Genomic DNA, 14,770 nt, shown 5'->3' on the forward strand with positions numbered 1-14,770 from the left:
ACTAGCATATTTATTAGCTTTCCTCAAAATATTTTTTTGTATTTAAGGCAAGAATTATAAAAGTTAACTTTGTCAATTCTCATATATTCTGTTAAATGAGATCAAGTTTATTATTCTTGTGATATCTGGAAAATTCTTGTCAGGCTTCACATTCCAGAAGAAGAGGATTTGTAATGTGTACTTTTAAGTTTGCACATTCTCATTTTGTGAACTACATAAAACTCTTATCTACATTTCACCATTTCATTAATTTAATGGTTTATCTTACATGGATATTTTACCTGTCAGTTATTAAAATAAAGATCTATATATATTCTATGATAAACATAGAAAATGAAATTTGTATAGATGAATTAGGTATAACAGATTATATAAACAGTGATGGAACATTTTAACCAATGTTTTATTATTGCAGATCATATAAATCATAAGATCATATTGCAGATTTGTATAAAAAACTGATCATTTGTTCAATCATGAAAAACATTGCTATCATCTATTCTTGTCAGGGTTATTTTAAAATTTGTGATGAGCACTAAGTCATTTTATTTAACTTTATTTTATAAATATGAAAAACTGGCAGTATTGAGATATGTTGGCTTGAAGTCTCTGTATACTCAGTCAAGTTTTTGAATTGCATTCTAACAAAATTGACAAATTTAACACCAGGCTCATTGAGATATGCTAATGTCCAATTTTCAGAGATAGGGCTTGAGATTTATTATGTTCCTCCAATTCTTTTAGCTCCTAGCATTCTGAATAGGCATTTGGCAAATGACCCAGAAAGAAACTGCCACAGAGGCTATTACCGTGCCACTCAGGAAAACATAACAGACCAGCAATAATGTAAATTTGGTCCTACCACTGCTGCTTCTTCCTTCATTTGTTCATGGGACCTAGGCTTCAAAGAAGGTTAAATCCCATCAGAACATTCAGCATGATCAGAAAAAATTCTGTCTCAACATTGTCTGCTCCTACAGAAGTCATTCTGCATTTATTTCTTTATTTTTAAAGCTTTATTTACTGATTTGAAAGAGTTACTGAGAGAGAAAGGGAGAGGAAATGGAGAGGGAGAGGTAGAGAGAGAGAGAGAGAGAGAGAGAGAGAGAGAGAACCATCCATCAGATGGTTCGCTCCCCAAATGGCCAAAATGGCCAGGGATGGGCCAGGCCGAAGCAAGAGACAGAAGCTACATCTGGGTCTCCCATGTGGGTGCAGGGGCCTGAGAACTTGGGTCGTCTTCTGCTGATTCCCTAGTCACATTAGCAGGGAGCACTGCATCAGAAGTGGAGCAGCTGAAACTTGAACGGGTCCCATAGGGATGCTGGCCCTGCAGGTGGACGCTTGACCTGCTGTGCCACAGCTCCGGCCCTGCATTCATTTCTTAACTGTTCCACTGTTCATTTAAAATTTTGCCATAAAAGATAGTTGTATGTTTTTAATTCAATTTATTTCTAAATGAATTTTAGGCTGCACTAGGGAAGATCTCGCTATTACTATTTTTACTACTGCTGCTGCTGCTAGAAATTTTTTTTATATATCCTTATGTGTTCTGATCAGGTAGACATTTTATTTTTTTAAAGATTTATTTTATTTATTTGAAAGACAGATTTACAGAGAGAGGCAGAGGCAGAGAGAGAGAGAGAGAGAGAGAGAGAGAGGTGTCCTCCATCCACTGGTTCACTCCCCAGATGGCCACAACGGCCAGAGCTGCACTGATCTGAAGCCAGGAGCCAGAAGTTTCCTCCGGGTCTCCCACATGGGTTCAGGGGCCCCAAGGACTTGGGCCATCCTCCACTGCTTTCTCAAGCCATAGCAGGGAGCTGGATCAGAAGAGGAGCAGCCAGGACTAGCACTGACACCCACGTGGGATGCCAGTGCCTCAGGCCAGGGCTTTAACCAGCTGCACCACAGTGCCGGCCCCAGGTAAGATATTTTAGTAAATAATATTTCATGGCTGTTTCATGTCTGTCTTAAAACTTGTGGTTAAGTTAGGTGGAGATATTTTAATAGCAATCTTTCCTTTAATTTCCTTGTAATTTGTATTTATTTATTTGTTTGTTTGGAGAGACAATGGTATCTTCTAAATGATGGTCTACTCTTCAAAAGCCCCCAGTAGCCAGCTTGGACCAGGCCAAGCAGGAGCTGTTAAGTCAGCCTTAGTCTCCCATATAGAAAAGAGAGAGAGAGAGAGAGAAAGAGAGAGAGAGAGAGAGAGAGTCTTCCATCACCTGCTGCTGCCTGGAAGCTGGAACTGGAGGCAGAGGTAGGTCTCAAATTCAGCTGCAAAGTTATCAGATAGAAAGTATCCCAAAGGGCATCTTAGTCACAGAGCCAAACGCCTTCCCCTATTAAGCAAACTTACTTATTTAAAATCATACTAAAACATGCAGTCTAGAAGATGATTCCTTTTTCTTCCAAGCGTCTTACCAAGAAGAATAATGATGCAGAGGAGAATGGCGATCAAAGCCCCGGTGCTGAGGCCGGCAGGCAGGAGCAGGGCCTCGGCGCTGCAGGACTGCATGTTCCCTTGGCTATCGCAGGCACACACTCTAATGGTCAGTGTGCCTGTGCTGCTCTGGATGGGGTAATCATTGTCTGATATCACCACAGGCAAGAGATAGGTACTGATTTCATGTCTATTGAATCCATTTTTCCTCGTTAAAATTCTGGCAGTATTATCTAAAATAAAAAAATATTACAATGGTTTGGGACAATAAATTTGTTTCATCCTATTAACCATAGCTTGACATAGACATAAAATATTTTATATAAGATTGTTATAGATTTTCCTATAAAAAAGTATACAATGCAATGAAAATGTAGATAAATTAGCTTGAAGAGACTCATACAATGAGTTGATATTTTTTGAGTTTTCAGGTAATTTCTAAATGATGACATTTCATAAATGAATCATTCAAAATTTTGAATTTAAAAATTTAAGACATAAAATTATACATATTTATAGAGTACTATGTGATATTTCTTTACATGTATACTTTGTCTGATATCCAATCAGGTTAAATATATTTATCCTTTCAGTCATCAGGTCTACATGTATAGATAATAACATTTTGTTTTTCAGACAATATATTTCCACACCAGGAAACACACATACAATAGACATTAGTCCAATACTTACGAGAAAATAAGCTTGGAAAGATTTAAGTATAGTATTTTTTAAAACCCAGAATGTAGTCAAAAACATTCAAGATTTCCAATATATGATGAATAATAAGCAATTTAATTATCAAAGTATGTGTATAACTCAAAGATTTTAGAGATGTGGAATACCTAACAAAATCCTAACAATTTAGTAAAATGTAACCTCCAGTAGTCTCACACTTTGCTACCAAGTGTTTACTTGATAAACCACTTAGAATGTTTACATGTGGGTTGTAGGATAGAAACCTTCTTCTAGTGCAATGGAACCAATATTTTATAAAAAAGGCAATGGTTGATTATTTCTTATCACCCTTGTTTATTCAGTGAAATCAGTCTTATGTGGCCCTTCCCACAAAGATTTTTGAAATGCTAATGGGAGAAATATACCGAAGGGAATCAGTTAACTGCTGAACTGAAAAACAAGATAGGAAAAAAGTGAAAATATCTTAAGGGCAAGATGGTTGAACATAAACCAATAATCTTGCAAAATATTAGTGAGGCATTAACCACATCAAGTAACCATGTAAGCTAGGAAACTATATTAGCAAAATAGCAAATACACATAAGTACATTTTAAAAATGGCACAATCTGGATATTTTGAAATTTCAACATAACTTCCAAGAATTATTATTACAGAAACCTTCCATTTTCAACCCTATAATGAGATAAGAAGTGAAGACATATAGGTATTTCTTAGAATCTTCTTGCCTTTTTTTATTTAACAGACTTCTGAACTATAGCTTACTTATAATAGTTTTGAAATATTGAGGAATCAAATGCAGTTTCACCATAAATTGACAGCTCTATTTCAAAATATTTATTGAACATTTAAAAAGAGCAGCAAATGATAATGCTTTTTATCTATAAGTTACTGAAAAGTGTGAAAAATAATGAAAAGCTCCTGTATAGGAGTATCCCAGACACAATGAATTAATTTCTAAAAAGTAAAGTTGTAATAAAATTAGATATTTGAGATGAGTGTGTAGATAAACACCATGTTATTTTCTCAAGCAAAGTTAATATTAATATGAGTTTTATATCTTGGAATCTTCTAAAATTCAGTATAACAGATAGCAGTAAATTTTTGTGGAAACAAGCAAAATATTCCATGGGACTTTAAAGATGTGTTATTTAATGACACAGTTTTACCTGAATATGAGTTGACCTCTTGCTTTTCAGTATAGAAAAATGTTAAAATTTGTCAAACCTTAATGAAGATTAGCCTTGAGTAGATTCCCTAGTAACTTTGAAATTCCTTGCTGAGACAATACTATTTCAAGTTTCTATCACTTTTTCCCATGTAGCTTATTGGGATTCAGTGTTCATGTTCACAAGAACAGAAAACATATTGAAATACAGCTAGAGGGAGGTATTGTTCCTTCAGTAATTTCAATTCAATATTGTCAGTTCAGTACCAAGGACAGTTTCAGTCAGCCCTCTCAATTTAGTAAGCCAAATTCAACAAATTAAAGCTCAAAGTTATTTTAAAACCTGAAATCAGAATTAATTCGACTTTTTTCTATTTTATGTAAAATTATGAGTTGATTTTTACATTCATTAATATTATAAAGGACCAAAGCCAGAGAAAACATAGATATTTCAGAAATTTTTACATATTTACATAATATTAATCCCAATGATATATTATTTACCAAGTAAGAGAGATGTTCAACTTCTTAAAAATTGTAACTGCTTATATATCTTTTTTCTAAAATGTTTTTCTGTATTTTATGACACTACAAGAAACAATTTTATAGACAATATAAAATTCATATATTATAGAGAAAAAGAATATAACTTATCTTCGCAATAATAATTTTGCACCAAATCTCCCCACAGGCTAATGTAACTATTTCTCAACTTTCTGTCTCTTTCTCAGTGCCTCTGATTCTTTGGTGAACCTGCTGCTCCTAAATCTCATCAAAGTTTTCATAAAAATCTCACCAAGTCATTCATTTCTCTGCTCATGTGTCCAATCTATTGTTAAAAGACCTGATTTCCTGCCTTTCTATTTTTTCAAGGTTCAACGTCTTCTTTAGTATTAAAAAGAGACTTCTTTCACAAATTTTATTATTTTAAATTATTAAATTGAATACTTTAAAATAAAATGCTATATTAAAGCATTAAATACCTAATGAAAACTAACCTTGTAACTCACAAAAATAAATTGATACATTGCATGTATTATAGTGGCTACATTATGGGAAATTTCCAGTAAAGTCATTGAAATATTAATAAATAAGTTCTAAAATTTACCTTCATTATCCTGTACTGTGAAGTTTGGATTGACAGCAGCTAAACTGAAGAAAAATTTCTGTCCACCCAAAGGATCATCTTTGTCTACTGCACTTATAGTCTGTATTAGCTGCAGAAAAGAGAAAAATATGTATTCATCAAATTTCAAATGTAATCTCTATAACATATAATTTTGACATCATAATTTCTGTCTAGAATTTTTAGGAAGACGATATATTTTTATGACCTTTTGAAGAGGGAAATTTTCTGTTTTTTTTTTTTTAACTTAAGACATAACTTGTCTTCTGGTGTCGACATTATTCATATCTAGAATTTTCCTTTAAATCTAGTTTTTGCATTTCCAACTACACAAATGACAATACTAATTTTTGTAAATGTGCCATAAAGAGTTATAATAGAAATTAGAAGTTGGCAAAAAGGAAATGAAACTAGTTCCCCTGGCCCTCTACCTAATCTATTTCATTTCAACTGGAGAAAAATTCACTTTTATCCATTTCCACTAAAAGATTTTGCCACAATTAGGAAACATATGATAAAAATTGAGTAACATCTGCACTCATTTTGAGGATATGAAAATGAAACAAAGATAAGTCTTTTTTACTTTACCTCTTCATCAAAAATATAACTGATTGATATTTGCTCTTGGCTTTTGCAATCTATCTTTAACTGTAAGGGTGGTTCAGTGATCATTCTCTTAAAGTGTAGAACAATGAATGAATTTTAAGATATTTAAAGGATGGAAAAACATGTCATTAAGATGTAATGTTTTAGCTTCTTCATGGGAGGATTCAGAGTTTGTGTTGATGATTAAAATATCCTTTGTTTTGGTAAAATACACCTTTATCAGTTGTTCAGAAAGTGTCTAAAGATTTTTCTACAGGGAATATGGGATGGGATATTTTTGGTTTGATGAGGGCTTGATTGCTATTTGGTTCAATATATATAATCAGTTAGTATTTGGGTTAAATTGGTTAGATATCATTAGTGGATAAATATAAGCAGCATCCCTCCCTACGAAGACTCCTTTGAAAAATCTATGAAATTAAAATATTATTTCCTTCCTAAACACTTAAAATTATTTTTTAAAGATTTCTTTCTTTCTTTGAAGTCAGAGTGACAGAGATATCAGAGAGAGAGAGAGAGATTCTTTAGTTCACTCCCCAGATAGCCACAGTGGCTGGGACTGACCCAGGCTGAAGCCAGGAGCCGGGAATTCCATCTGGGTCTCCCACATTGGTGGTAGGGGACCAAGTATCTGAGCAATTTCCCACTGCTTTCCCAGTTTCATTAGCAGGAAGAGCAGAGTAGACAGGACTCTGATAAAGCATGCCAGAGACACAGACCTAAGATTAAAATTATTAAATATATTTTATTGCCTGAAGGAGAAGACATGAGTGAGGTATAATGGAAGAGTAGAAACACAAGTACGCAAGTCTTCTTTCTTGTTTCTGGGTCTCCTGTCCCTCTGAAATAAAAAAGGTTTGCAGTCAAGTAGCCTAGTTCAGCCACAGGTGAGGACTATTCATACTATGTCTTTGCAGGTTGCAAAATTTCCAAAGAGGAAAGTCTTTGGCTTAAGCTTAGGTCAGGGAACAGGAACTAGCAGGGAACAGAAAGGAGGAGGGAATGCAAATTACTTTTATTTCTATCTTCTTATGACATCAACTCACCAAATAAATGGAATTATTCCTTATGCTTTGTTGTAAGAGCTACTTAAAAAACATTTTTTTGAAGGAGTGTTAGGTGGATTGAAATACTCCATAAATCACACCCAGAAGTCCTAACATGCTTCTACTTTCCTAGTCAGAGTGGAGACCAAGCTAACAAATGAATTTCAGGAAAGTCCAGTGAAGTTTATCCAAATAAATGCTTTAATTATGTTAGCTATGTAGGATGCCATAACTGAGAATTCCGTCAGTTAATATATAAATGTTTTTAAGCAAAAATAATTTTCAGCCAACAAGACCAGAGTCATATCTAACAAACTGGTTTTATTAAAAATAACTTGTAGGGCCGGAGCCGTGGCTCACTTTGTTAATCCTCTGCCTGCAGCACCGGCATCCCATATGGGAGCCAGGTTCTAATCCTGGTTGCTCCTCTTCTACTCCAGCTCTCTGCTGTGGCCCGGGAAGGCAGTGGAGGGTGGCCCAAGTACTTAGGCCCCTGCAGCCGTGTGGGAGACCAGGAAGAAGCACCTGGCTCCTGGCTTTGGATCGGCGCAGCGCCTGCTGTAGCAGCCATTTGGGGAGTGAACCAGAGGAAGGAAGACCTTTCTCTCTGTCTCTCTCTCACTGTCTATATCTCTACCTGTCAAATAAAAAATAATAACTTCTATATGAGGCTGTTAATATGCAATCAATTATACAAGAATTATTAATCATGTTCTTCTTACCAAGTTGATCAAGATAGGCTGTTAATTTTATAAAACGCATCTTTCATTTTATCATTTTCCTTAAATATTCTAGCTACTTTTTAAATGTCCAGAAAGTATGGAGGCCTTACTGAACCTGCTATAGTTTTCAAAAAAAAAAAAAGAAGGGTGTCCTATGAAGCAACCAGTTGAGGCCAATGTTGCCGCAGTTGGTGAATTCAACACAGCAGTTAGAGTAAGCAGAGTTAGAACAGTGGGCAGGCAGGACGACCAGGGACTGACTGCTACCACAGTGCACACTATAATCAAACACGTATACTTGTAAATGGCAGGCATTTCTTGGTGTTAGGTTTTCCCACAGTCCAACCGGTTTCCCCAGTCAAGTGAGCTGCATTTCTAGGCCGAACTGGAGTGCCTGCACTGCCCTTAACTTACAGACTTTCTCAGTCCACCACGTACCCTGGAAAGAACCCCTCACAAAAGGGAATAGGAAACTAGGAAGATTTTTTAAAATTTTTTAAATGTTGAATACATTTACTAATCATTACCAATAACAATCATTATATTATTATAATTATATATATAATATATATATATTATATATAATTAATATATATAATAATATAATGATTATTATTGGTAATGATTTATAAATCATTATTGGTAATGAAAGTGTATCTTTTGAAAATCAAATAGAATAACCATAGAGGAAGCGATGCATGCAGTATTAGCAAAGTGGGTAATTTATCTCTAAAAAACCCTCAACCTATACGATACTGAGCCTGCCAGGGAGAGGACTATTTGCAGTAGTGGTTTTAGGGCAAGCACTCTTTCATTAAGAAGTAAGTTGGAAGCAGCTAAGTCATTTAAATATTCCAAATTAAGCATTTCTGTAACATTTTCAAGTTAGAAAAATGAATCCAATTGCAGCAGTTTTACCATTTCAAACAATAGACAGACAATTGAATTCTTGCTGGAATCTTTTAAAGGAAGAATTTGAGATATTCCATAATACAATTTACATAAAAATGTAACAATGACATTGATTTTTATAAAGAACACCAAGTGATGTCAAAACACAATACAGTTTCATGATGGCTTTTCTTTCTTTAATAAAACACATTTGATTCCCAATTATTATTTATAACATGCAGCTTCCTTCTGTGAAGATAGCACTCAAGCCAATTAAGAGCATTTCTTTCAGACATATAAGCTGAAGCTTTTCAAACAACAAAATGAGTCCATTGAGGAAAAGACTTAAAGAATTATAAACAAAGTTGATGTAGGAAGAATGTTTTAAAGAACTAAATCATTAAGCACTTTCTGAATTGCTGTAATGATGAAATGCAATGTAGAAGTCCAAAGAGCAAATTCTAGTGCCATGCTTCAAAATTGTATTTTCGTTTATCTGAACATTTGCTAAATGTTTTGTTGAAGCCATACATTTGCTTCCAGGTATCCCCCAGATTTAATTTCCCTTATCTTTAACAATTATTAATATTAACCTAGTGTCACAGCAGGGATTCAGTAACTTGTTTTTGTTTTCTTAAAGTTTTAAAGTTATGTTTCGTATTCCTCAACTCTCACAGCAATGATAAAATCTTATCTTTGCAGTAGGACTTTTAAAGGAAATATGAAATCTGGCATTTAGCTATTTAATATATTGTCAATTTAAAAAAAAATAAGGCAGGCTGATGCCTCGGCTCACTAGGCTAATCCTCAGCCTGCAGCATCGACACCCCCGGGGTTCTAGTCCCAGTCTGGGTGCCAGATTCTGTCAGATTCTGTCCCGGTTGCTCCTCTTCCAGGCCAGCTCTCTGCTGTGGCCCGGGAAGGCAGTAGAGGATGGCCCAAGTGCTTGGGCCCTGCACCCTCATGGACACCCGGAGGAAACATCTAGCTCCTGGCTTCGGATCAGCGCAGAGCCGACCGTAGCGGCCATTTGGGGAGTGAACCAGTGGAAGGAAGACCTTTCTCTCTGTCTCTCTTTCTCACTGTCTAACTCTGCCTGGCAAAAAAATAAAAATAAAATAAGTCAAGGTTTTTAAAGTTATTGTATTATTGAGACTACATATGACATTCCTCTCAGGAATATGAAAAGGAAATATTTAACACACTGATAAAGTCTTCTCATTTTCAATACAGGTGATACTCACCTGCCCGGGTCTGGCATTTTCACATACAAAAGTGTCATAAAACACAGCAAACTGTGGGGCATTGTCATTGACATCTAAAATTCTCACAAAAACAGCCACACGAGTCATTTCTTTGGGATTATCTAAGAAAAGAAGAAAAAAAATTTGTTGACAAATACATTTGCACACCAGATTTAATTTATATAGGCATCTTGTAGATATTAAGTGCTGACATACAATAAGCACTGCATTCATTCAACTAACATAATGAGCAAATGCAATAAAGAAAATTACTACAGAGCCTAATTAAGTAGTCATGAATTCATTTGTTATTAGACGCAAGGGTACCATTATGATTCTGGAAAATCTTTTTAAGAGCACAACACAGTTTAATTGAGTTTGTATTATATTTGTGTCCTTAATGTCCAAATACACGAAATAGGAAAATTTATTTATTAAATTCTTGTTATTCATCACTATGTCATTGACTGTGTATTATTTTGGATAAAACAAACATTTTAAATAAATTTCTAACTTACTCACTAGCTCCTAAGTGATAGTAGCTGTATTAAAACCTACTCCACTGTCTACTTCTATCACTAAAACATATTCCAACAACTACTCTGAATTTGCCTTTCAGAAATTATTACAAAATGGGGCTGGTGGTTCCTCTTCTGGCTACTCCACTTCTGAGGTCCCTGCTAATGGCCTGTGAAAAGGAGCCGAGGATGGCTCCAGTAGTTTGAGCTTCTCCCACCGACCTGAGACTCCCTAATGAAGCTCCTGACACTTGGCTTTGGCATGGCTCAACAATGGCCATGGAAGACATCTGGGGAGTGAACCAGGGAATGAGAGATCTCTCTGCCTCTTCCTCTCTCTCTCTGACTCTGATGTCTATGTAACTGACTTTCAAATAAACAAATAAATTAAGAAAATATTGGACACATGGCTACTAGCTTCACAAATTTTTTGAAAATACAGTGAAATGAAAGTGTGAATACTATTAATATAGCCATTACTGGTAATATTTCAAGAATACAAGATCAATTTTGCATAAAACTTTCTTATTTCCAAATTAGCATAACAAACACTATAATTATTTTTGTTACAAATGCTAAAGTTAAAAGCATGAAAATTTTCACATGAAATATGCCTTTAAAATACTTTTGAATTGTAACTTTAAAATATAAAGATCTCTTTCTTTAGCTTAGCTTTTTAAATAACCCGGCATTTATCATAATTGCATTTTTCTCAATTATGTTTTTTCTGGACCTTCTACTGATATCTGAGGGTATTTTGACATTTCAAACTCAGTTTATATTCATCAACCTCCATGATATTAATATCTCAGTCTTTGCACATGGTTAAACTTCTGTGTGAACTTTGGCAATGTCAAGCTTAAGGGCAATATAAAAGGAGAAAGGAGATAATTAGCTAAAAACAAAACAAGACAAAAAATAGAGGAGCTGAGAGGCATCAGCAGCCTAATTAAATGGATTCTACCAATGTGGGTTAAGGGTAGTAACATTAACCTTTGTGAAATTTATCTGAATTTTAAATTTTCCCTAATTTTCTGATACAAATTAAAACATACCATCATATACAAATAAGGAATGTATCACTTTGCAAAATAATTTATTCTCCCCCTTTTGTCCATGTAATTGTACTGTTACTGAAGTAATTAAGTCAGTATTTTAAAAAATAATATGTAACAACTGATTACCCAACAGGGACATTTACAAGAGTGAAGCAGTACAAAGGAAGGCAGAGAGCACTTTAAATCCATTTCAAATGTATTTGTCTTGAAAGAGGAAATTTAAGTATCTTCAACACATCTGAAGCTCTACTTCAGTGTTCTTAATTCCCATGTACGCAATTGTCGGGATCATATTTCCTAGTTGCTAATAAAATGTTGTATATTGTCCCCTTCCTACTATGTCATGGCAGTAAGCATTCAAGCCTGGATTCCAACTGTGTTGCTTTCATTCTCTAATTTAACAATTTTTGAGTGTGTGACTGGTGAATTTACAGCACCTCAACAATATGTACCAAAGTAGGATCTCCAGTCTCACAGAGTTATTTTGGGGAATTAGTTAATTTGTAATTTGATGTTTTTATTAAAGTGTAAGTTTAGTGATCAGTATGTATCATAATGAAATATACTGGTTGTAAACATAATTATCTCTATTGTGACTGTCATATCTTTTAGACTTCCATAAGAACTTATATGTCATCTTCCCTATACAATCATTCATGCAATAAAAATATATTTTTGAATGAATAGGATCTTTATTTATTTTAAAATTGCTTTATTCTTTTCCAATTTTTAATTTTCATTTTTCAAAGACTGCATGTGTTTTGTGGATACAATTCTAGAACAAAAGTATATTCCCCAACTCCCTCTCATCCTCCCTCCCCCTCCTATATTAACCAGCTTTACTCTAATTGATTTGTGTTTGAAGATGGGTGTATTTGGAGAGAAGTCCAAAGAGGAGGAAAACAAGAGAAAAACGCTGTTCAATTATTTTCCTACCTCTCCTGTTTCTAGACAGTTTTCAATACACAAAGGTATGGTGTTTATCTACAAATGGATCTTCCACTACCTAATTACTTGTTGCTGTGGAGAAGGGTGGGAATATAAGTTTCCTCCATATTATACAAAATAGTCTTCAACCTTCCTATATAGTGGATAGACACAAGCACAATATTTTAATCTATTATCTCAACATAAAAATAACTCTTGTTAATAGTGATTCACTTTTTAACTATGCCACATTAGCCAGAAGAGACAGAAAAGTTTCATATCTAAGAAAATGGCATTGTCAACATCTTCCCTAACGCAATATACAGATTCTCCAGCCTCTTTTCAAATAACTCAAAGCTCCTCAAGTCAAAAGCTAAATTCACAGCAATGCTTATGCTTTGTAAAGCACCAGGCCTGGAGTCACCTATACAAAACACAGCGCTTATACTAATCTTTTTAGCTGGCAGACGATGCAGCTTAGGTATAAATAAGAGTATAACACATTCCAAGGAAAAATAATCCTGAATAGCAGCTGGCATGCATTTTGCAGCTGAATCTCCCTTGGAGGACTTCAGAAAATCCATAGAGTAGAAAAATATGGCAACAATAAAGAGCCTTGAAATGTATGTCCTAAGGTGAGGCCATTCCTATGCAATACACGCTTGTCCATACCTCCAAAAAAAGGAAACCTTAAAGCATTGTTTAGAAATCCCAGGCTTTGAAGGAAATGATTTTTCTACCTTCTTAGGGTGAGAATTTCCACTAAATAAAGACAATGGAGCCCTGTAGTTATACACTTTGCTCTGCTGTCCTCAGAATATATCACAATGATTGTAGCTAAACTTTCTTATGTGGTTTGACAATTTGGTTTTTATAAAAATGTGCTCTAAATTGCTAGATTTATTATTAAATCATTGATTATGATTCATCTTAGATTTTTTATTCTCCAACTGGCAGTGAAAATATTTTAGAGAAGAAACAGTGATAACTTCACTTTCATAGTATATAAATTTTACTTTTTTAGTATAAAGAACTGTATTATCTGCAGAAGTCTTTGCCATGTGATGCAATACGTTGCTGTGTAATGTAGAATTAAGCAGTTAGAGCCTGGAAACACATGGGTAGGAAGCACATTTGTACTTGATTCTGCCCTGCACATGGCTTAATGTGTGACACATTTACCTTAAACTAGTGCTTAAAGTCTAATAAAAACAATCCCCTGCAAGAGGTTTCTCTCTTACTCTCATTGCATTTAGTACCCAGAACAACATAATGGGGACCTGCCTGCTTGTGGTGTGGCAGGTAGGCATTCCCGAGGGCAGTTGTTCCATTGATTGATTCCATTTAAATGCAAAAAAAAAAAAAAAAAAAAGGTTTAGTTCTTAAGATGAAGAAGTAATTGGCTTAGCTTTTTACAGAATCGTAATTATTTCAGCTAGCTTTAGAAGTTAAATTTCTCAAAGTATCTGAAATAGAAAATTTGTTTTTTAGCTCATTGAGCTTGAATGAGGACCTTGAATCGGGTAGGGAGCACAAACAATGAGGATTCTGGAGTGGTCAGACTGGGTCCTGCTGGCATACCTAACCATGGGGATACAGAGACAGGTACATAAAGGAAAGTTTTCCTGAAACGAAAAATCTGTGAATCTCTCAGTTAGTCCTAAAAGGCACAGCCATGTATATGTCACTATGTGAAAACTGGATCATTTGAGGCCAATCTGTATTTCAGAGCCAGATTTAAAGAGAAAGCTCAATGTATTACCTCATCTTGAAGCATAGAGTTCATTGTTGAGGATCTGCCTAGCCTGATGTGATGCATCTAGAACACTTGGTGAACCAACCCCAGTTCTTTACCTTCCAAGGCCTGGGATGAGTACTTCAAAAAGCTTTTCCTCAACACCTGTTTGTGGATTCAGCTTAATGTTTCAGCTCTGGAATTTCTGGGCTTACTTTTATATCATGATTCACACTCAGTATGGGGATCAGAAACCATGAAAAGTTTGTATATGTGTGGGCATGTGACTTGAGCAGTTGTACAGGGCCTCAATCCTGAAGGGACCCACTTAATTTAATTCTGTGATCTTCTCATCTTAATCTCCTCAGTAATTTTTTAAGAACCTGATATTTTCATTTATGTAGCCAGTTTGTGAGCAAGAACTTTTGCTTCTCCTAGAATACTTATAGCTCTACTTCCATGAATAACTAAAAGAAATAATGGTAAAACCTATAGCTCTGGAGAAGTTACTTAAAAATTTAAAATGATAATTTGTATATACAATGAGCAGGTACATGAAGCATATTTAATGAAATAAATTTAA

The 14,770-nt window shown here is 34.8% G+C and overlaps 1 protein-coding gene across 1 annotated transcript in view; it reads right to left on the reverse strand.

The window, feature by feature from the left end:
- The window catches only part of LOC100343059 (cadherin-10), a 160,564-nt gene that overhangs the window by 3,944 nt on the left and 141,850 nt on the right, over positions 1 to 14,770 (reverse strand). Inside the window, exons 9-11 of the mRNA XM_017344663.4 lie at positions 9,950 to 10,071; positions 5,423 to 5,531; positions 2,431 to 2,682 (exon numbers count right to left, since the gene is read on the reverse strand). Of these exons, the coding sequence (XP_017200152.2) occupies positions 2,431 to 2,682; positions 5,423 to 5,531; positions 9,950 to 10,071 (483 nt within the window). The remainder of the gene's footprint in view (positions 1 to 2,430; positions 2,683 to 5,422; positions 5,532 to 9,949; positions 10,072 to 14,770) is intronic.

The sequence above is a fragment of the Oryctolagus cuniculus genome, chromosome 14 (genome assembly GCF_051225735.1).
Source record: "Oryctolagus cuniculus isolate XC-2025 breed Fujian yellow rabbit chromosome 14, ASM5122573v1, whole genome shotgun sequence".
NCBI lineage: Eukaryota > Metazoa > Chordata > Mammalia > Lagomorpha > Leporidae > Oryctolagus > Oryctolagus cuniculus.